Source organism: Colobus angolensis, unplaced genomic scaffold (assembly GCF_000951035.1).
Source record: "Colobus angolensis palliatus isolate OR3802 unplaced genomic scaffold, Cang.pa_1.0 Scaffold652, whole genome shotgun sequence".
Classification (NCBI taxonomy): Eukaryota; Metazoa; Chordata; class Mammalia; order Primates; family Cercopithecidae; genus Colobus; species Colobus angolensis.
In genome coordinates this window covers 618890-642904 of record NW_012120177.1, presented here as the reverse complement: position 1 = coordinate 642904, position 24015 = coordinate 618890, and the positions used below count along the sequence as shown (strand labels likewise).

Here is a 24015-nt window from a genome sequence, read left to right as displayed (position 1 = left end):
GATATCCAGGGTTGGTTATGGTTTGACTGGCTTTGCCTCTCACCATTCTGTGTATGCTCTTTTAAGATTGGTACTCTATTACAAAGTCTGGTCTTTCAGGTAAGGCCATATAATTGATGGGATCCCCCTACTTGAAGTCTTTCAGATGCTGTGAGTTGAGTCTCATAATTGCTGCCCATTCAATACTCAGGCAATGGAGATTTGGCAATAGAAAAAACACTGTGCAAACTCTGGAGGTGTCTTTAAATTATCCTATGTTACAGTTGGATAGGGCATTTTAACTTACGGAACTCTTTGCCCTCCATTATCTTATTTAATTCTCAAATTATGAACAAGGCAAAGTAAGAATTATTATCCTCACTTTCAAGATAAAGAACAAGACTCAGTTCCAGGCTTGCTTGGCATCACATAGTTGAAGCTAGACCCAAGGCTTTTATTTCCACAACAGCCAGTCCACTTTCCACCTTAACCCAGGAAGTCAGTAATGATGAAGGTTTTTGGAGTAGCCTCAGAGGTTATCGAGCATCTCTGTAGACATGGCTACAGATGTATACTGTGTTCATACAGCAAATCTGAAAGGATGAGGTGAGACTGTTTTCTGAGTAAAGATCCCTTTGTAAACATTGCTGCTGGTGATTATACTATCCTCTTATCCATAGACCTGTAATTGCTTTTGGTTTTGTAAAGACTTTATGGTGCCCTCCTTCACCAATTACGCTTCAACCAACACGCCAGCCACAATTTTATTCCCCTCTACCCAAAGCTGGGGTTGGGGCATCAGAAGTGGGAGTCAAGCATGGAGTGCTGGAATAAAAAAGGTGAGATCATTAGGATCACAATATGTGTCTTCGCTAAGGGGACTCCAAACTGGAGTCAATGGATGATATACTCCAGGTGGGGCATATGGCAAACAAGAATGCACGCTCCTTCTAAAATTGGCATCCAGTAATCAGTTCCAAATGATGCTGCCATGATTCTAATCAGGCCCAAAATTGACAGGTCTTGAGATATTTTTCCAAGAGAATCTGGAAATCCACACTTTTACATCACTTTTCCTGACTGGATTGTTAAATATTAACAGCAAATACAAACATTTTAAAATCGCTGCAGACGAAAAAAAAAAAAAAAAAGCAAAACTTTGTGAGTCTCTTTTGCAACCTCTGCTCTTTATAACTGTGAGTAAACTGGGTATTTTTAGGAGAAATGCACCAGGACAGAGATGTGGATAGATGTAGCTTTATTTCCGGCAAGCTCCTGCATCTTTTCCATCTTTGTGAGAACAGAAAGACAGAAGGGATTAAACAGTTGGAACCAGCATACATACAGAGCTACCAAATTATCACTCTTAGTTGTGACAATTTGCGTATCTACTTTTCCTCCTCCTAAGAATAGTTCTCACCTCTCTCCTGTCTATTGCCTGGTGGATGAGGCCTGTATGCCACAGATTGCAGGCTGGGGCAAGGACAATATACAGACCTCCGCTCACCAGCTAACACCACACTCTCCCCTCTCGTCCAGGAAAGTGTATTGAAGTCTAAATAAGTGAGAATACTAAAAATAACAGAATGGCTTTCACTGACTAATTTTTTTAAGTAAATTCATCACAATCATTGATATTTTATCTACCATTGATAATTACTCACTTGTGACACAACTCACAAATGTTGGGACAGCATGTTTAAGAAATATTTTTAAAAACAAAAATAAATTTGAAGATGCATTGCTAAGCTTCCCAGACAGACCAGCACTCTCTGCCTCTGGGATCATCAGCCAAGGCATGGTGGGCTGGGTTGACCCCCCCAGCTCATATAGTTACATTTAGGGTATCTGGGACAAGGGTCTTAGGAACCTCACCAGAGACATTTGGACCCTTAAGATAGGACAGGAGAAATAAAAGACCTTTTTTTCCAAAGCAATCAGTGAGTTAGAGTCCAAACAATTTCATCTAACTGGCAACAGAGAACCCCACTTGGACTGGTGCTTGGATGATGCTAAGTCAAGTCCTGCTCAGCAGCAAAAACCAAGAAGGAGCCCATGTAATCCACAATCTTTCCTCCATGAATTGATCCAGAAGATGCAGAAACTGAACCCCAGTGCTTTCCCTGTTACCTCTTCATTTAGGATGATCTGTTTCTTTTCCACTGCACTAGAAAATAAAAATTCAAAACACAGAATAGAAACCATACTCAGAAAGAAGACAGAGACAAAGAGGTGACTGGCAATTTGATGGCATACATCTCCTTGGGAGAAGGTGTCTGAATCTTAAAGTCAGATGATGACAAAAACGAGAGCAGAAACAAGTCTATTTTTTCTCTAGGTCACCATAGGGAACCAATCTAACCTAGTTACAAGTGGTCTCAGAGGAACTATCTTTAAATAGCTATCTTGTCACCATCCTTTTCGTCATCTTCCACGATTGCTTTGGGTCTCTCGTCCCTGAGCAATGTCACACCTGCAAAACAAAGCACAGACCTGCAATTAAGTCCCTCTAATTAAAACATTAGGCAACCTTGCCGATAGACACAATACAAAGGAGCATGGCAACCCAGAAACCTTAGTGTCTACAAGGCTATCTGCTAAAAGTGCCAACCCGGAGAGGGAGCTGGGTGGCTTTATCTGGCCTTCCCAGAGGTGCTCAATGAGGACACTATTCTGGTTACAAAGGGATGCACCACCTGGAAGTCAGAGGCAGCCTTCATCTTCTTCTCTAAGTTTTGCTGCTAAGCTTGCAGCATGGAGGGATGGAAAGTAACCAATTGCTTTGCACTCACAGTTCTGCCACTCACTTAATCTGTGTTGGGCCAGAAAACACATTCACATCTAAGTCTTCTCAATATAAAATGAGGACAGTAACAATTATTATAAAGGGTTGTTGTGACAATTAAATAAGATATATGTCACAATGTTTAACCCAGAGCAACTAAATGTCGGCTTTTCCTTTCCCTTTAATATTTGCTCGTTTATTTACCTTTCGAAAAGAACTGGTAAGCCTCAGGAAGTCAAACTTAAAAGCATTTTACATCCAGGGAAATATTGAGCTCAGGCTCTGGACATGCCATTTCCAAATGTCAGTACTGTACCAGGAGGTGATGACGTTCACATGGTTCAGAGCAAAATGAGAATATAAGGAAAGTGTACTGAGCTTTTCATATGGCTGTATGCCTACACTTTTAAAAGCTGTTCGTTATTTCGAGATTATTTTTCCTTCTTTTGGGGATTAAAATATCCTTTGTTTTATGAAATTTTAGAGATGTTAGAAGGTTTTTAAAATGCAACCTTATAAAGTAAAATAAAAAGTTGCTGTTCCTATGTCGGGATCCACAGTATTTTGTTTAAAAAATGTACTGGGCCAGGCATGGTGGCTCACACCTATAATCCCAGCACTTTGAGAGGCCGAGGTGGGCGGATCACCTGAGGTCAGGGGTTAAACAGCAGCCTGGCCAACATGGTGAAACCCCATCTCTAGGAAAAACACAAAAATTAGCCAGGCATGGTGGCGGGCACCTGTAATCACAGCTACTCATGAGGCTGAGGCAGAAGAATCCCTTGAACCCAGAGACAGAGATTGCAGTGCGCCAAGATTATACCACTGTACTCTAGCCTGGGCAACAGGGCAAGACCGCGTCTCAAAAAAAAAAAAAAAAAAAGAAAAAAAAAAATTACTGGTCTGTGAAATTCAGAAGTCTGAGCACAATTTTCTGGACTGATCACCCCAGAAAGGACCAGCCAATAAGGGTCACATGGTTCTGCTCATCCTGTGAAGTATAAAGTAAGGTCATTTAATGAAAGGTCAAAGGAAGCTGTGATGGAAGGCCAGTCCTCCATGGTCCCCACCATCCCACTCCAGCCAGCTTCCCCACCACTGCCTCGCACTGCCTCCTTCCTTCTTTTCATAATGAGAGGGCTTCCAGTTCATGAAGCATTTTATAAAGATCTACACTTGAGAAAGAGAAGCTGTGCACCACAAGAGGCCTTTCTACCACACTGGACTCCATTCAACAGCAGCAAATTAATGAAAACTATGTGTTGATCTTAATGACTATTCATTTGTTTCAGTTCCTAGCTTGTTCACATGGGTTCTTTACCAATTAGCTGGTATTTATTGGAGGAGAAAAACAATTTCAAGAGTCTGGCTGAAACTACAGCTTTTGCATAAATCACTTATGAAACACAGTGGGAGATATTTCTTGTACACCAGCTGCATAGAAATTTGGATTTCTGTCTGGAGTTAAGGCTAGCATGGCAGGAGAACATGGAGTTAGCTATGCCGAGCCCCAAATGTTTCCATCCTTCCTTCTTTGATATCTCTTCACATTAAGCCAAAATCGAGTTGATTCAAAGTGGGCAAGAGCCTGTAAGTTTCCAAACGCAGATCAACTTTTTGGTTACTTTTGGTACCCTGTAAACTTAATCATATGAGAATCTGCTCCTCGCTGACTCCCCCAAAAGTTCCTGCTATTTCAGGAATAAGAAGAGCCTGTTAAATCATCACAACCAGCCCTTCCCAAAGTAGGCTGGGCTGTCCACAGGAGCACAGGAGATAATTTCAAGTAGAGGGTGAACCAGCATTTTATATTAATATAGATAAGAATTAATTTTAATGTCTTATAATGAAAAAATACATGGTAGCTCATAGAAATCTTGATTTCTTGGATATCATTGCTTAGGATGAGCCTTAAATCAGGAGTATCTACATGTCACCACTGCATTCTTGTTCTTGATGCTTTGATGACATGAAGATGGCCTGGGTTTGGGAAGCATTGGTCTGGTTTAACCTCCTTCTGACCCTCATGCTTTCAGGGGAAGCAGAGGTGCACCATTAAAGGAATATGCAGATCCTGAAACCAGAAAGCTTTGCCTTTGGTGATCATTAAGCCTTGAGCACTCACTTAACATATCTGAGCCTCAGTTTATTCACTCGTAAAATTGGAGAACAAGTAATTTGTATCTTCCACAATGTGTGATGTCCCCAAATAGACTTAGGCCCACATTGTAGCTGCAGCCACATCATACATGAACCTCTGTTACAGCATATTTCACATTGTAGGAATCACTGGACAATACATCTTTCTCCCCTATTGAACCATGAGATTCTCTAAGGATATGCTAACATCTGGCACAAGACTTAGAATACAATAGGGATTTAGCAAATGTCATTTCCTTCCCTTCATCCTCTCTCTATACAGAAGAGTTTAGGGAACTTGGCTGCTTGTAAGAGCTTAGTGGGTTTTAAGACCAAGGCTGCCAGTCCGAAGTCTCCAAGGGCCAATCAGCTTTGCAGCAAGCTGTTTTAGAGCACAATCCCACCAAGAGCACCAGCTAAAATAGTTCATGCACATTACATTATGGTCTCAGGGAGCCAGGGCTAGGACTCCACCTCCTCTGATAAGTCACACTAGAGAGAATGTTCTATTCCTAGCAAGACAGAAGACGTGTCACTTTCAATGGACATCCTGGTCCCTTTCTCATGTAGAAGAGCAGGATTTTGATCTTCGATGTCCCAAACTGTCCAAATGTCCATAGCTCATGGACAATTTTCTAGGAGGATTCTCTTCAATGCTTCCAGCCTCATTATTCCTTTATCATGGTTCTATTTGCGACAAACCTCTAATAACACTTCTTTCACTCTTTTTTTTTTTGAGACGGAGTCTGGCTCTGTCACCCAGGCTGGAGTACAGTGGCCGGATCTCAGCTCACTGTAAGCTCCGCCTCCCGGGTTTACGCCATTCTCCTGCCTCAGCCTCCCGAGTAGCTAGGACTACAGGCGCCCGCCACCTCGCCCGGCTAGTTTTTTGTATTTTTTTTTTAGTAGAGACGGGGTTTCACTGTGTTAGCCAGGATGGTCTCGATCTCCGGACCTCGTGATCCGCCCGTCTCGGCCTCCCGAAGTGCTGGGATTACAGGCTTGAGCCACCGCGCCCGGCCTCTTTCACTCTTAAGCAGGCCTTGGTTACCCAGATCTGACTAGTCAGAACCAATGCTCTCTGCCGTGCAGTCACTGAGATGAGGGCCCCTGGCAACCATAGGCCAAGCTGGGAGCAAGCCTGAGTCTGGCAGAGAAGCTTGAGATGACCCCTTTGAAGGGCTGTGCTCGCAGTTGGAACCTGTCAAGTAAGCTCATTAACTAAGGGGAGAGAAGGTAGTTAGCAAGAGATTTAGAAGAGAGACTGGATCCTTGTCCAGTTTACACTTGCCAAGGGCTAATGAGAGATGTCTCCAGAGTGTGTTTGTCTGTGAGTTTCTCTCAACACCCTTGTTAGAACCAATGTGAGTCCTTCTGAACATCTGCCGAAGGCTCTATCCTTATCAGCTTAACTACCATTTCGATTACTGCCAAATCTTTAGCTACTAAAAGGCACTTCAAAAATAAAGTACTTCAGCTAATATGCTAATGAAAGATAGAATCACACAATATCTATAATTGCACTTACTTATGATATAGAGATTTGCTGATTCAAGGAATTCCATAATGTGTACAGAGGCTATGGCTATACAGCCTCTCCCCGTCCCCACCCCCAACTCTTGTTTACTCTGTGTTGTTTGATAAACATTTTTCATTCAATAGAGAAGCTACTCTCTTAGGATGTAGATATTGGGATGTAGGCAGCTCTCATGTCAGGTAAATGAGCTCAACCCATTAGGAAGTTCCTTGAATCAGCAGGTTTATACAGAGAAGTAAAATGCTGTGGCTTAGACAATTCTCACCTTCAGAAATGGTTTGATTTATCTCACAGAATATAAGATTGAATAGAGAATGGAAGGAACTAACATTTGTTGAGAGGTTTTGATAGCCAAGAACTCTGCCAAGTGGTTTATGTACTTTATTAATTGTGTTAACAATGCTGGGAGACATATTTATGGTCCCCTTTTAGATTTATGGGCAAAATGAAGAAAATTTTACAGTTTATGTTAATTGTCCAGGGTCACAAAGCTAGTATGGAGCAGAACCAGGGATGAAACCTAGACCTTTGTGAATCCAAAGCCCATGTTCAATTTTGTATACTAGGATGACTCCCTGCCCGTAAATATTTTTGTTTCTCTACCAAGTCTTCTCCTAGAAGGTCTTCAATAAAAACAGATACAAGCATGAACAGAAAATAATCAGTCTCCATCACATATTGCAAAATTGTGATTGCCAGATAAAATATGAAACCAGCATATATGTAGTGAATATTGCTATGTAGAAGTGATTGGACTAGATATGAAGATCAGTACCAGAAACATAAGGCAGTCACAGCCAGTCCTCATGAATTCATCATGCAAGTTGTTCATGTAAGTCAATTTAAGCAGCAGCAACAATACAGGCAACAAGAAGAATAAAGGCAATACTAAATGAGATGACAAAGTTTTGTGTATTTGCATGCTGTGACTAATACAGAGTTAGTTAAGAATAGAAAAGAGTTGTTTTGGACCTGAAGGAGTCTGATAGCAGAGGCTTTGAGCTGGATGACTATTGAAAGGTAGTTGGGACCTGGACAGAGGCAGAGCATGAGGGAAAACATGTAATGGATTAGAGGATTCACCTAGGTAGGAATGCACTTAACCTATGAGAAACACAGATGAGGGAGGTTCAGAGCTTCCTCCAGTCCTTATACCATTTCTCTATTACTCATGCTCTGCACCACCCTGCCTAGCTCTTCTCCTTCCTAGCAAGTCTGAAAAAATGTGACCCTGCCTATGCTTCTATTTTCTTCTCATCTTATTTGGAAACAACAATCTATTGGCAGAGGCAAAAAAAAAAACACCAACATGGCACAAGTATACATATGTAACAAACCTGCACGTTATGCACATGTACCCTAGAACTTAAAGTATAATTAAAAAAAAAAAAAAAAGGTGAAAAGTTGATTTAAGCCATATCACAATTCTAAGGCAGAATTTCCCATATCGTAGCATAATCTATAGAATGACTAGACTAGTAAAACTAATAGGTAGTACCAAAAAAAGTTCTATGGAAAATAGATCAGATCTGGATTCTTCCAGATCACTGCAATAAAGCAAATATCTCAATAAAGAGAGCCATACAAATTTTTTGGTGTCCCAGTACACATAAAAGTTAGGCTTATACTATACTATAGCCTACTAAATGTGAAATAGCATTATGTCTTTAAAAATAATAAGCATAGCTTAATTTAAAAATACTTTTTTGCTAAAAAATGCTAATGATTCTCTGAGTCTTCACGGAGTCTTAGAGAGGCTTGCCTCAATGTTGACGGCTGCTGACTGATCAGAGAGGTGGTTGCTGAAGGTTAGGTGGTTGTGGCAATCTCTTAAGATGACAGTGAAGTTTTCTGCATTGATGGACTCTTCCTTTCAAAGTAGATTCTGCTCTAGTATGTGATGCTGCTTGAGAGCATTTTACTCACAGCAGAACTTTTTTCAAAATCGAGTCAATCCTTTCAAACCCTGCTGCTACTTTATAAACTAAGTTTATCTAATATTCTAAACCCTTTGTTGTCATTTCAACAATGTTCACAGCATCTTCACCAGTAATAGATTTCATCTCAAGAAACCACTTTCTTTGCTTATCTATCAGAAGCAAGTCCTCATCCATTCAAGTTTTATCATTAGATTGCAGCAATTCAGTCATATCTTCAGGCCCCACTTCTAATTCTAATTCTCTTGCTATTTCTTTTGCAGTTACTTCCTCCACTGAAGTCTTGAACCTCTCAAACTCATTCATAAAGGTTGAAATCAACTTCTTCCAAACTCCTGATAGTTTTGATATTTTGACCTCCTGCCTTGAGTCATAAATGTTCTTAATGGCATCTAGAATACCAAATTGTTTCCAGAAGGTTTTCAATTTACTTTGTCCAGATCCATCAGAAGGATCACTATCTATAGTAGCTCTACATTTGCCAAACATGTGTTTCTTAAATAACAAGACTTTCAAATTGAAGTAACTCCTCGATCCAGGGGCGCCAGTATAGATGCTACATTAGCAGGCATGAAAACAACATTAATCTCCTTGTGTGCCTCCATCAGAGCTCTTGGGTGATGAGGTACATTGTTAATGAGCAGTAATAATTTGAAAGGGGTCTTTTTTTGGAGCAGTAAGTCTCAACAGTAGGCTTAAATTATTCAGTAAATTATGCTATAAACATGTATGCCTTTATCCAGGCTTTGTAGTTCCATTTACAGAACACAGGCAGACTCAATTTAACATAATTCATAAGGGCCCTAGGATTTTCAGAATAGTAAATGAGCATCGGCTGCAAGTTAAAGTCACCAGGGCATTATCCCCTAACAAGAGAGTTGGCCTATCCTTTGAAGCTTTGAAGCCAGGCATTGACATCTCCTTTCCAGCTATGAATGGCCTAGATGGCATCTTGTTCCAATAGAAGGCTGTTTCATCTACATTAAGAAACTATTGTTTAGTGTAGCCACTCTCACCAATTATCTTAGCTAGATTTTCTGTATCACTTCCTGCAGTTTCTACATCAGCATTTGTTGCTTCACTTTGCACTTTTATGGGAGATGGCTTCTTTCCTTAAATATCGAATCAAATTCTGCTACCTTCCAACTCTTCTTCTCTGCTAGCTTCCTCCCCTCTCTCAACCTTCATATAACTGAAGAGAGTTAGGACCTTGTTCTGGATTAGGTCTTGGCTTAAGGAAGAGTTGTGGCTGGTGTGATCTATCCAGACCACTGAAACTTTCCCTATATCAGCAATAAGGATGTTTCACTTTCTTATCATTCCTGTGTTCACTGGAGTAGAACTTTTAATTTCCTTCAAGAACTTTTCCTTTGCATTTACAACTTGGCTCTTGGCTAACTGGTTGGTACAAGAGACCTAATTTTCAACCTGTCTTGGCTTTCAACATGCCTTTCTCACTAAGCTTAATCATTTCTAGCTTTTGATTTAAAGTGAGAGACGTGCAACTCTTCCTTTCAGTTGAACACTTAAGGGCCCCTGTAGGGTTATTGATTTGCCTTATTTCAATATCTTTGTGTCTCATGGAATAGGGAAGCCAGGGGAGAGGGAGAGAGATGGGAGAATGGTTTGTCAGTGGAGCAGACAGAACGCATATACCACTTATAGATTAAGTTCATAGTCTTACATAGGCGAGGTTTGTGGCACCCCAGAACAATTACAATAGTAACATCAAGCATCACTGATCACAGATCACCTTAAAAGATATAATAATAATAATAAAATTCTAAACAGTGCAAGAATTACTAAAATGCGATACAGAGACATGAAGTTAACACGTGCTATTGAAAAAATGGTGCTTGCTGCTGGAAAAATAGACCTGCTAGATGCAGGGTTACCACAAACATCCAATTTTGTTAAAAAAAAAAATCAAAATCTGAAAAGCACAAAAAAGTGAAGAGAAATGGAATGAGGTAGGCCTATATTTCATTAACACTGCAAAACTCTAGTAAGGAAATATTACCCTGTAACAATTCCTTCTCCCCTTGGGAAACAGTCAGACTTAACAAATTGTGACTGTTGTGTATTATTCTTAAATAAGTTATTCCAAGATCTCTGGACCCCTCGACTCATATTAAAACTGCTCTGAAAGAAGACAGAATACTGCCAAAAAATCTGTGAAGGCCCTTTCACTGGGAGACCATGCTGGCTTGCTCCCCTCTCTGTTAGAAAAGAGGAACAGCTTTATCCTTCATGTCCCAGTGAGGTAAGAGAGCTGTGATGGGCCATCACAGTTGACTCAGTGTTGAATGAGGTAATGACTGATGCAGGATGTTACTGAGGGCCAACAGATCCTGCCCAGGGAAATAATGAAGGCAGACCTCACAACCTTTCCTCTTTTTGAGCGAGTCATCTTCTGGTGTCCAATTTGCCTGACTGTGAGTTTTAGAGAAACCTCTTTTTCCTGCTTTAGCACCAAATATTTAATTATCTCTCCCACCTAGAATATAAACACCATGAGAGCAAGGACTTTATCTTTGGAGTTTGTTTTCCAGTGTATGCCCAGTACTTCAGCTATGCCTGGCACATAGTAGACATTCAATAAATATTGACTGAGCAAAAGCCAAAAACATCACTGCCTTAGGACTCTTGGATTTGTCTTTTCTGCCTCAAATACTGTGCTCAGTTACCCCCATGGCACACCCACATTTTCCTGAGGTCTCTGCTTAAATATCCCTTCCTCAGAAAAGGTTTCCCTGTGCACCTTGGAAATCTAAAGAAGCAATTTCTATCTCCCATTCTTCATCTAATTAACTTTATTTTCTTCACAGCATTTATTCCTAGCAGACTTTCTATTATGTATTTATCTATATGGTTATTGACTTTCTTCCAGTACCACTGCCTAGAACAGAGTCCAGGACATGACAAGTACTCAGTAAATATTTGTTAAAAGAGTGAAGACAGTTTGAAGATTAGACTTCTGCATGTCCTAAACTCCTTGTACTTTTAGCACATGTGCATGATCTCAGAAGCTTGCATGTAGTCAGTGCTTAGGAAAGCTGGTAAGTAGGAATGTGTGTGTATGTGAAAGAGACAGAGAGAGAGTTGTCCCTGGCATGACTAGGTGGGGTCATAAACCCACCATTCATCTTGGTATACAAGTAAGTGATGAACACGAAGGGATGGATAGAGGTAAATGGATGTGGGAAGAGAAGAAGAGGTGGAGGAACAAGGACAGAAGTGCAGAGAACACAAATCCCATTGAGCACAGAACCAGAGCCTCTAATGTAGCTGGGGATCTTAAGCCCCTGACTGTTTTTGTCGTGATGTCTTCTTCTGAGCTGTTTTTTCAATTTTTTTCTTTATTAAATGAAACAGTGGGGAAATACAGTTTTATAACAACAGCCAAATTTTGTCTTCTCCCTAGAGTGTTTCTTCTATTCCTATAATGCTAAAATTCCAAACTACAGCACAAATCAGTGAAAAACTGCCCAAAGGTGAGATAGACCTGGGTTTGAACCCCAATTCTGCCACATTTTAGTGTTTGATCTTGATCATAATTTTATCTCTTCATTTTTCCATCTAGTCATCTCATCTTTGATCCAACCAATTAGCCAATTAGTCATCTATCAATTTTATTCACATAAGACTTTAAAGCAGATGAGTAAGTTAATTAAATTCTCTCAGTTTCTTAATCTGTAAAACGAGATAATAGCCTATTACATTAGTTAATTTATAAAAATCCATGAGACATGACAAACTGAGTGCCTAACATTTAGTAGAAGCTCAATAAACATTAGCATATTTTCCCCTCTGTCACTCCCCCAATACAACAATCTGTATAAAATGCACACATACACACAGAGTCATACTCTAGTCATGAATGTACATATCTTATTCCCCAACTTGCACTTGTCAAGGACAAGGACTATATCTCACAGAGCAGCTCCTTTAAAGACTGGGATTGTACTCATAGTTCAGTATGATTTTTTTTGTTTGATATGACACATATTAAGATAGCTATCCACATTTCTGCATCTCTTTTTCTGTCTCTCATTTTGAGAATTTGGCCAATTAGTCCAAGTATCTCAAGAGAACCAGTCATAAGACGCAAAATCCGTGGAAGCCTTGGGAGTAGGGCATTCCAGCTCTTCTCAAGGACCCACTGACATTTCTATTCCGTTGGCTCAGTGAATTCAACCAGCTCTGCTGAGGCATGAGTAATGCTCTGACCCTTTCCCATCCCCAGATCAGCCCCTGGGGAGCTACTAGTGGAGATAAACCTAAAAGGTAGCAGTGAGTGTGGCTTCTCCCCAGAGCACTTCAGCACAATGCAGCTTGCTGGGCCAGGACAACAACCAGGCCCTGGGGACCTCCAGATGGTAAGGCTCTTGACCTGTCCCTGTCACACCCTGCAAATGCCCTGCACCAGCTTTTTTACCTGCTGCAAAGGGGGACGTGTGCAGGGCAGGTGTGTCTTTTCTCCTTGGCTTTTTCTGTTCCAGGTCAGTGTTATGAAGAGCAGGAATCATTTTGCCCTTTGGATGTCTCTCTTGAACATCATATCTTTTAATTAAATGTTCTGAAAACACACCTGCATGGTTAGGGGAGCACAGAGAGAAACAGGGTCAAATACATATATCCTAATATATGAGGACTGTGCATATTTATAGACATCTGGTGAAGACAGTCAATATAGCTTTCCAAACTTACTTTAATAAAGCAAGTCTTTTAATAAGAAGCATTAGTATTTATTGAGGCTCCACTAGGAACGTTGTCCATACAAAAGTTTTGCATGCTTGATTTTATTTTAGCCTCACAAAAACCCTGAGGAATTTAGTATTATGGCCACCATCACATAGCTGAGGGAAGTGAGGCAAATAAATGTGCCCATGGTATTACAGCTCATAGGTGTCCCAGAGCAGTTGAGCCCAAGTTTTTCTGCCTCCAAATCCCATCCTCCTCAGCCAGAGGGGTTCATCTGATGTACTGCAAGCTGTGTCTGCACACTTATGCCCTGATACCTCTACCCTCCTGCTTTCTCACCTCTATGCTACAGTGAAATTTTTCTCCATCATTGATTAACTCTCTAAAAACAGCCTCTTGCATAACATTTTCCATAATTTGCTACCCACACTGAGCCCCAATGGTCCTTTTTAAGAACTTCCTTATGATGTCATTTCTTACTGCATATTTCAGCTATTATGTGCTGTTGTTATTTCTTAGAAAGCTGAAAGTTCATTCCTAGAAAGATCTATGTTTTATTTGCTTTGCAACCCTCAAGGTGTGCTGTGAACAGAGATGATAGTAAATTAGTGACTAAGAGGGAGGGAGAAAAGAAAGCAAAGCAAGGCAAAACTTTTGAGAATAAGAGAATGTCATGCATCACATCCAAGGGTGTTACAGAGACATGTTAGCTGTTTGCCAGACTGCTTTGCTTTTCTCTTGAGCATTGGAGCTGGGCCCATTTCCCGACTTTCCTCATTGTCAGGTGAGGCCTGGTGACTGATGAAGGCCTGGTTCACATAAATCTCCCTGCCAGACCTCCACTCTGTCTACCTCCCATGCCTGCTGGATGTTGATACTCTGTCTACCTCCCATGCCTGCTGGATGTTGATACTCATTGTGACTATGGAAGCTCGTGTTGACTTTGCTCACCATGTGTTTATGATGTCAAAACACCTCAGACTGGGTCCCTGAATGACTCTTTGGAGCAGAGCTTGCCTTCATACCCCATGATTTCACTATTGGTGAGTAAAAAATAAACTTTTATTGTATTAAGCCCCTAATATTTTGGAATGTATCTGTTATAGCAGCTTGCTATATTGTAACTAACACAGAGATACAGAGGTGGCTAGTGCACAAATTACTTTAATATGCCTGAATATTTAAGGAAAAATGTGTATGACCAATGCAACCTAGTTGCAAGTGGCTCTCCTTTAGAGCTGTGCAGATGACTTTGTCCATTACCTGGTATGAAAGGCGGGATGTGCAGCGCCGGTGTATCTTTCCTCCTTGGTTTTTTTTGGTCTGACTCAACATTCTGGGTGGCCTGTACATTTTTTCCCTTTCTAGGCTTCTTTTTGAGATCACAGTCCTTAATGAACTGGTCTGAAAGATCACCTAATTTTGACAGGATACAAAGAAATAAAGAATATAACATGACTAAGGATCCAGTCACAAACTGTTCGGTTCCTAGTTACAATTGATGATGGTGCAGAGGTGATTTGGCCTGAAAAGGAAAAGTGTTTATTTATTATGACCTATTCCACAAAGGACTTTATTAGCCTTGCATAAATTCATATAACAAAATCAAAAACTAGAATTCTGTAAAACTCCAGATTAAGGAAACTCAAATGGATGGATCACTGAGGCAAAGAAAACTTAAAAAATATGGTCCAGCAAGCCACACAGCAGGTTTGAGTTAACTTTCTGGTGGCAGAATAGGCTCTCTCTGCTGAACATACCTCCATTCTTTTTGCTCAAGACTTGCTGTCTTTGGAGACCCCAAGGGCCAGTATGGAACCTAAATTTCCCTCAATCTTGGAAAGGTTCCCTCGGTCCTCAGTGAATTTCTCACTTGACTTCATCATTGTGCCAGTCCCATTCTCCTAGTGATCCAGGACTCAGGTTTCATATTTGTCTTTTCACTGTTCCGGGCTTTGTAACCCTCCTATTTGCCCATCCTAACTCAAGATCCTACTGTCTTCTAACTCATTTCTTTACTTTTCTCAATCCTCTGCATTACCCCACCAGAGCTTTGAAGACTGGCTTTTACATCGAGTCCATCAGAAGTCATTATGTGTAACGAATCCAATCTGATCATGCCCTGCCCATTCAAGTCTCTCCTCTGCTCCCTCTTACTCCTCTGTCCTTTGTGTTGCTCTGCTTTGGGCTTCGCTGTCATTGTTTCAGCAATGGTTCACTGTTCCATAATGGTTTACCCCCTGCTCCAGACACAGCCTTTCTGGAGATTAAGGATTATAGTCTTTCTGTAATTTTATTCTTAATTGCCTCTTCCTCCATTAAATGGATGTTGAATGGTTAAGTGGGGTCAAGTTGATCTGAGTTCAAACATGGACTCTTGTCATTTTCTAGTTCTGAGAACTTGGACCTTCATTTCTAGAAACTTTAATGTTCTCTCAATATTTAGAGTGGGGATAATACTAATATTAAATCAGTGTGTGTATGTGTGTGTGTGTGTGTGTGTGTGTGTGTGTGTGTGTGTGTGTGTGTTAAGAGAGAGCGCTCAATTTGTTAATGTTTGTAAAGCATCTGATACATTTGATATATTTCAGATGTCCCAAAATATTCACTCTGGCCATTGCTCACCCTCTAACCTTCCTCTAAATTTAGGGGAAAGCTTCCCATCTTCATAAATCTATCTGTACTAACTCCAGTCCTGAATGTTCTTTCTCATTTTCTTAATATTCACAACATTTTTGTTCAAGTAACATATTTAAAAGATGATCTAGTTATTATTTCTGCATGTCTTCTCTGACCTCTTTACTGACAGGTGCCTTATCTTCTAACACTTCAGCAGCAATTAATAAATATTTTTTGAATGAATACTAGAATGAATAAACTGGAATATATTTTGTATAAGGAAACATTCTGTTAGGATTCAAAGAAGCCACAAGACAGTGAAGCTTTTTGTCTTCTTTGGAAACTCTAACTATGGCCTGGATATAGTCTGGATAGATCTACAGATATGAATAAATATGGAGAAATTTTAAAAGAGTAATTGGATATTTTAGTCCCTTCCCTTCCCTTTCATTTCCTTCTCTTCCTTCTCTCTTTTTAATTTAAAAAGTATTCAGGTAAATTTCTCTCTTTCCTTCTCTCTTTCTTATTTAAAAATTATTTGGGTAAATTTCCTTAAAATGTTGAGGATTAAATGTGTTAAACCTTGGTGGGTCTAGATGCAACTCTGTTATTCATTCATTTTTTACACCTTTTCTGATTTTTCAATGCCTATGCTTTATCAGTTGTTAAATATGTATACCATCCCTGAACATATGATTTAATTGAGTTCTCATGCTAAGTCTACAAGGGTGTTATACTCTTTTCTCCATGTTGAAGATGAGGAAACTGAGGGTCAGAAAGCCAGGTAAAAAGCTGAGGGGTACACTGCTGGCAGGTTATAGTATCAAGATTAAACCCAGCCTCTTGGGACTATGTATCCTAATGCCCGGCTGCAAACACAATTTTAAAAGTTTATTGCCACATAGCACAGCTAATCTTTCCCCAATATTTTACATGCCATAGTCATGTGTTGAATAAATGAATGCTGCTCTGAATGGATACTGCCCTGCTGTGGGTCTCTGGAGGTACAAACCTGTCATGGGCTACAATTCAACCCCAGGATGCTGCTCAGTGCACAGCCATTTGCTTTAATTTTGACTTTTACTTCAATTGCACTTTTCCCCATTTTTGGAGAAATCTTGAACATAAAATATCTTGATGGCAAACGGGGAGAGGGGAGAGGAGGGGGGAGTCATAACCAGGCGAGACATAGACAAAGGCTATGAATATGCAAAAGGCCCATCCATCAAAAGTCTGAGTGTCTCATTTTTAGAAATGGGTAGAGGCAGAAATGTTTCTGGTATTTTCATTACAAAGGTTATGCAAAAAGTCAGTTCTGGAAAGGAAACAGATTGACAATAAAGCAGAAAAAGGCTATTTAAAATTCTGTCTTGATAGGCAAAGAGAGATATTTGAAATATTTTATTGGTGCTGCACATGGGGTAAAAGTGTGTCAGGAAATACTGGAAACAAGCTATACTGATGCATTCCATTTATTGCCTCAAAAATGCTATGCCTGGGACTCTGTGAGACCCAGAAAAAGAGGACGATATTTCCTCTCTCTCTCTTTCTCTCTCTCGAATGAACTTCTCACTGGTGCTTCAGCTAATATTTACATGGCAGACTCCACAGACCCATGGCTATTTGCCTGCCCATCTGGTGTTGGCTGTCACCAGAAGGCACAGACTATCAGGTTTCAGGGGGGCCTCTCTCTGACTTGCCTGCAAACCTAATGGCTGAGACACCTCTTCTCTGACTTCCACCACTGACATTCACAATCAATCATTTGTTTACCTAAGTGGCTGCAACGAGGGTCTAGCTTGTCCAGTCTGTCTTCTGAGAGTTCCAGTGGCTGCATTTGCTCAGTGGACATCATCAAATGAGGGTGGGTGGATGTATTTCTTCTCCAGCACTAAGGAAGGATAAAAACAGTGAATAAGTATGGCTCTGTTTATTCATTCATTCATTCATTTACTAAGTAAATATATTTGTTGAACACTTGCTATTGTGTTCCCAGTTCAATCCTGTTTCTTTATGTATGCTTCTTAAATTTCCCTATTAGAAACTCTAAACTTGGGACTTAAGCCAAAATAAAATGAACTCTCCCACCCTCACACTGACAGATTTATCAGTAATTGTCATGTATCAAATGTCCAATATTTGCCCTTTCTCAGAGACACTTTTAGAGTTTCAGAATGAGCAATTGTCAAGTCTGAAAGAGAATTGAGTTAGCTGAGAGTCACAGAAAATCATGGTTAAACCTTGCCTATGTTTTTTCTGTTGAGTTCTGCAAAGTAGGATTATGTGTACTTCACAGAAGAGGAGACAGAGGCTCAGAAAGTTTAATTAATTTAATCACATGTCTATTAAATAGCTAAGCCTATATCCGGGTCCAGTCCTGTTGACTTCCATTAGACACTTGAGTCTTTAAAAATAAAATGAGTCCTTTGAACCCGAATTGAATAAGGCTTCTGTTGTGGGTTTTTTTTTCTTTTTTTTTTTATCATTACATTCTATAAGTATTGTATAAAGTAAGGAGACTACCTCCCCATCCACATTATGATGGTGGTAGAAACATGGTCAGAGAAAATCTGGGTTTTGGGTAGATCTTTATTTTCTCCCTCGGGATTGCAGACATGAGAACAAATCTGTCTCCCTCCCCACCCTCCATCTTTCCTGGAAAGTTCACTGAACTTTCCAGAGCTATCAGTCGTAGCCATTGCCCAGGAGCAGTGGAAATCCAGAATGGATATTTGTCAGGTCTGAAGGAGAAATGCATTAGCTCAGATTTATAGAAAATCTTCATTAGAGCCTGGCTAGATTCTGTATCTTGAGTTCTTTTTAGATAATTTATTACTCATGTCCTACCATAGCAAGAGAGGTGGGGGAGGAATGAGTAAGATTAAAATCACCCAACCAATTCTTTTCTTTTGATATTCCTTGACAAGCAGCATGCAGATGAACACACAGACCAGTTGTGCTAATGTTTCAAGCTCATAAAATGAGTTCAACTCTGTTGTCTTTTGAGGAATAAACCGGTTTTCTCTGCAAAGGCGGAAGAGTCTCTTCCTTTATGTGCTGAGATCACTGGATAGCAGATGGAGCTATTAACTGATCACTTGAGCACGGCTTTTAGTGTCACTCTGTGCAGACTGATTGTACTGAGTGACTTCAGCAGAAATCAATTCAGACCATTGTTTTCAGTGTTTGTGTAGAGATTGTCAACTCCCTGTGACCATCAGGAAGTATGCTGTTAGTTTGGATGGGCCATGGGAACATCACTCAGGATGAGTGCTGAGGTCTCAAGGCAGCATCAAATATGGTCTTATGCATGTATTTAACCAATTTTCTTCCTCTTCAGGCACAGTCACGGGCCTAGTCATACACGTTATGTTGAAAATTACCCCATAGAGGATCTGGTGAAAATATTCATTCCTCAGAAGAAGAAACTAAGGCTCAAAAAACTTGTAATGACCTACCGTTAGTAAAACACTTAGGATCAGAGTCATCATTTGAAGCTACGCACTTACTGTGTACTGCAGGTCCTATCTGGTATTAGTACCTTTCTCCTTCTCCCCAACCCTTGAAAGGTAAGGCATTTTTTAACTTGGATCCTATGGCTGTTCTTATGTGCCTAATAGCAGGTTGTTTATTTTGAATCTGGACTCTTGAGTCAAACAGACCTAGGTTAAATCTCAGCTCTTAAACTAAAAAGCCATATGACTTTGATGAAGTTGCTAAATCTTAAAGATGTAGTGAGAATAAATGGAGCCCAATGCAATAGCATCATTTTTGCCTCCTCTCCCCACAAGCTAAGGCTGCTACAATAAAATTTGCAAAGGCTAACATCTTTGTGGTGCCCACACAGTCTGGCACCCAGAAACATATGTCCCTCTCTGTCCCCTGAGCTTACCCTGAGTTTCCTCATCTGAAAAATCGAGATAATAATACCTACTGGGTGGAGTAACTGTGAAAATGAAATAGCATAGCTGCATGCTGAGCACATTGTAGGCACAATTCAACTGGCAGCTATTTTTATGTAATGTTGGCTATCTACCACGCTAGATTTTTGGCTAAGGAAGACCTGTTGTATAATGAAAAGATTCTAAAAAGCAATTGAACTTTTCTTTCAGATGCTAAGCCATGGGAGGTCCAGCCCTCCTCTGAGCAAAGCAGCTATGGCAGCACCAGACTAGAAAAAGAAAGCCTGCCTCTGGCCAATGAATTGAATAATCAAACATGTCAGAGGCCCCTGGACAAGGCGAGGGAAACTAGTGATTCATCACAAAACTGACACATGCTTCCTCCACAGCATAGCTCATCTTGTCTATGGGAGAAACAACACTATTTTAAATCAGTGTGACTTAAAGAATGATGGTGGTGAACCAGCAAGACTGTTTGCTAAGGGGCTGAGAGACAATTTCCAGATCTGGGATTTTACATTACAAAAATATCCCATGCTGGGCAGGGATGTGTTTTGCTCATGGGATTAGAAGATACTTTTATCATGAATGATGTCATTATGGACTTCTTGGAAGAAAATTTTCGCACAAAGAAAAGAACAAGTAGGTGGACAGGAAAGACATTTGGAGTTTAGTATTGGCTTATTGACAATTGTCATAGCCTGTTAGTATAATGGCCCCATCTCCCAACTCACTCTCCATTTCCATCCTCAGTGAGAAGAGGCGCTCTTTATAAGTGAGCTGTTGTAAAACATGAGCCGGTCTAATTCTTGACGTAGGAAATGGAATATTTCCATTTCCTATTCCTGACTCTGCCCATGCCTTTCTCTCTTTAATTTAGTCTCTACCCCAAGCAGGTGTCATAACGGGATGCTGTACTTGTTGGGCTGCCCAGGGAAGGTTTCATCATCTCCCTGTAATTTGGGAACTTTCTAAGGCAACAGCTCTTTCTTTCATGCCTAAATAGTTGGTCCTCTGGGTCTTCAGATTTCAACCAAAAAGCTAGGGCCTCCAGAGAGGCTTGTTGTCTAATAGTTCACATTCGGGGGTGTTTCATAAACTGTGTCTACTACAAAGACTTGTGACTTTTTAACATCCTCGTGCCACTTATTGGTTCAGTGTAGGCTCTGAATTCTAACACTCACACAGAGACGTGGATTGCCACTGTCATTGCAGTATCAGCCACCCACCCTTGTGACAAGCCTGGAGCCAAATGTGCTGTGGAAATCAGCACTCTTTAAATTATATAACAGCTCTAGAGGGGTCTCCAGGAGCACCAGCAATCACATCCATTATTTCTGCAGCAAAACTATGAATATTCACACTAAACGACATAAAAGACAAACCACAAAAAATTCACATTCTTTCAGGTCAGGCTTTGCTACCAGATGAGTTTGTGTTGAACTTCACAACAAACCTTTTGGTTTTCAAAATGTTTCAGATTTCTTAATTAGAGAATGAAAGATTATTGATCTGAATTATTCTTCTGGTGGTGGTTGCTTGACAGAATGTAGGTAGTCAGTGTAGCATGCAAGAGACCAAGAGATATGATTTCACGGTTTGAGAAAGGATTTCAGGACTTCAGATTTTAAACTCTTGTGACTTGCTCTTACTAATCCTTACCTTCCTTTTCACAAGGGACAAAACCTTTCTTTTCACAGAGGGACACTTGTAAATGCAAATACCACTAAGAGCAGCAATATGTAAATTGCTGTCACAATACACAGGGATTGTTAATGACAAAGGTCACCTTCTCTTTTGAGAAGGAGACCTGAAAGTGGGAAGGAACTGGGTGCCAGAAAAGGGACCCCACTATATTGCAGAAAGGCAGGCACACCAGCAGAGCTGAAACACATTAGTTGGTTCGGTGTGTGGTCAGAAGCTGGTCTGGACATTTTGTCTTTTCTCTTATCATTGAGCAATTTTCTCAGTTAGATGTGAGAATATGTGTTTTAACTTATGGGAAGAAATTTCCTCTCACCTGTAAGATTGGATGCTGTGAGTCAATATAAAGTAGAAGCCAAGGTTTGGTTGCTTGTACCACTCTCTAGCTGGGTGAACTTGGGACAGTTATCTGTTCTCTCAAAAATTTAGTTTTCAAATCTGTTAAATGGGGAAGATAGTGGCTCCTCTCCAGGGTTGTTGAGAGTATTAACCATAGAATGTGCATGCATGGAGCCCCGAGCCCAGGTCCTGTACACACATTTTCCTGAGTGTAAGGGCCTTCTTGGATCTTTCAGTCCTCCATTTGTGATTATGTGTCTATCTAAATTGATCCACCAGAATTATCTCCTTATCCCATCTCTGGCCTTCTCTGAAGCTGGCAATGAGATGAGAATAGTTCAAGACAAAAATCAACCACAGAATACCCATTTCTAAGTCTTGGGAACATAATAAAACTGATTCTCAGAAGCAAGTTGACACTTAGCTTACCCTATGATATTCTAAAGAATATCCCCCAAAGTAATCAGGTCTTGATTCGCTTGATGGAATTAAAAGGTAGAAGGTTGTATCCAGCCTATGCGGTGTCTCGTTAATGCACCCTCTGGCTATGTAAAATACATTTTCATTGTCAAACCTCTTTTTAACCAGAGGATTGAATTCAGGTCAAAAAGTACCATCTTTTAAAATCAGATTTGTTCATTTAGGAAACCTAAATTGGCAGTATTCCTGGAGGAGAGTCTGACTTAAAGTAGGGCATGGAGATGTGCTTTGAGAAGCATACTTTCTGTACTTTCCCCAGCCTTGGAAGATAAACCTCTCTATCCTGTGTGAATATGCAGATACACCAACTTCATCTTGAAACTTTGCAAATGAGTTTGTGAGGACTCAGGCTTTTACAAAACTCAGTTCCCTCCCTTGGAAGGATGACTTGAAAGTGGTAACTTTTTCTGCTCTCCACTCAGCCCCAGCTTAGCCTTGCTCCCTAAAGCACAACCCCGTGTCACTAGCTACAGCCTTCTTTGTCCCAGTAACTTACTGCAAACTTGCTTTTCTCACCACAAAAGTTCTTGGAGTAAAAATGTGAAGCACTTACCAATCAGTGCAGATACAGAGACGAGAAGGCAAGAGACAGGGAGGACGTGTGTGCTCACCGAAGCTGGGCCTGGCTCCTCTGCGGCAGTGGCTGCTGCTGGCCGGCTTCAGCTCCTCTTATCTAGGGACCAGCTGCTGCTGTTGCCATGGGGATGCTCTGTTTCACAGGCACCAGGGCAAGGGGGATGGAGAAGGAAAGAGGACTAACATCTCCATTGCTGCTCTCCACAGCAATAATTGTACATTACAAAAGTACAATATAGAGTCATGCTTTGAGTTTCCAGTGTGCACACCAGAGAAATTCAGACAAACCAGCTACATCATTAAATTCCCATGCAATAGATTTTTTGGCCTGATTTTGTAAATGTGGAAACTGAGGCACAAAGAAGTTAAGTGATGTGCCCAAGAGAGACCACAGCTAATTTTGACTCTCAAAACTGTTTGAGTTTAAATCCAGAGTACTTTCAATAACCACGGCTCCTTCTCAAAGTACTATCATGAGGAGGAAGAGAAGGGTAGCTACTGCTAACATTCATTTAAGGCTACCAACATGCCAGACACTCTTCTAGAGACTTCACACACATTGACTTACTTAACCCTCATGCCAACCTTGTGAAATGAGCTACTGTCATCATCCCATTTTATTGATAAGGAAGCTGGGGCTCAGAGTTACCAAATCATCTGCCTGAGGTCTCCCCACGTGTTGAAGCTAGGGTTTGAATGGGGTAATGAAATGCTAGGGTCCACGCTCATAACCACTTTGCAATACCTCTCACCAAAGAGAGCATTTGAAACAGCACATAGCAAAGAAAACAGCCCCCAATTTTATAGGTTATGATGTGCAGGTCAGAAAAACTTTCCTCCTTCAAAGGAACAAAGCCAAGTGTGCCAGTGTTAGGAATACATAGGCATGCATGAGTGGATGTTTAAGCAAGGTGGGGAAGAGGGGTGACATACCGTCTTCTGGAGAGGAAGGGTCTATGTTTTGGGTCTGCTCACTGAAAGAGAGCCCACCTGGGTTTGGAGGACCAGCAGTTTGGACTCCAAAGCAGGAAGATCAGTCTGGGAGATCAGGTAGGTATCAGGACCCACTGGAAGGACTCCAGACCCCCTGATGGCAGCCAGTGGACCACCCAGTGATGCCCAAGAAATATGTTCTCACAGAAGATACACGAGCACCATCCACACATCCACATTTTTTCCATCCTTTCCCGAGGCTCCCTGCAGTGCAGGTCCCTGGCAATTCCTTGTTGGTTTCAACTGCCTGCTTGCCACTAGCGATGTGTTTTGGTTGGTGCCTCCCTCCCACTTGCCAGAATCCCAAATAACAGGGCTAGA

General features: G+C 40.8%; 1 protein-coding gene across 2 annotated transcripts; it reads right to left on the bottom strand.

Moving 5' to 3' along the window:
• Positions 1-1220: 1220 nt before the first annotated feature.
• Positions 1221-23267, bottom strand: PPP1R17 (protein phosphatase 1, regulatory subunit 17). 2 transcript variants are annotated; one of them, XM_011925694.1, is made up of 5 exons: positions 22679-23267; positions 17474-17591; positions 14345-14497; positions 12816-12968; positions 1221-2452 (listed from the first exon to the last, which is right to left on the bottom strand). In XM_011925694.1, the coding sequence occupies exons 2-5, from the start codon at positions 17553-17555 to the stop codon at positions 2373-2375; spliced, it is 468 nt and encodes a 155-aa protein (XP_011781084.1). In that variant the 5' UTR covers positions 17556-17591; positions 22679-23267; the 3' UTR covers positions 1221-2372. The 2 variants fall into 2 exon arrangements, with proteins under 2 accessions (XP_011781084.1, XP_011781085.1); XM_011925695.1 differs by lacking the exon at positions 14345-14497 and having other exon boundaries at positions 22679-22968.
• Positions 23268-24015: the final 748 nt, after the last annotated feature.

Excerpts from the sequence above, each read along its gene's own strand:
- PPP1R17 (XM_011925694.1), bottom strand. The coding sequence starts at position 17,555 with ATGATGTCCACTGAGCAAATGCAGCCACTGGAACTCTCAGAAGACAGA. Across the intron at positions 14,498-17,473 it reads CCCTCGTTGCAGCCACTTAG|GTGATCTTTCAGACCAGTTC; the intron begins GTAAACAAATGA and ends TGTCAAAATTAG. Across the intron at positions 2,453-12,815 it reads CACGTCCCCCTTTGCAGCAG|GTGTGACATTGCTCAGGGAC; the intron begins GTAAAAAAGCTG and ends TTTGTTTTGCAG.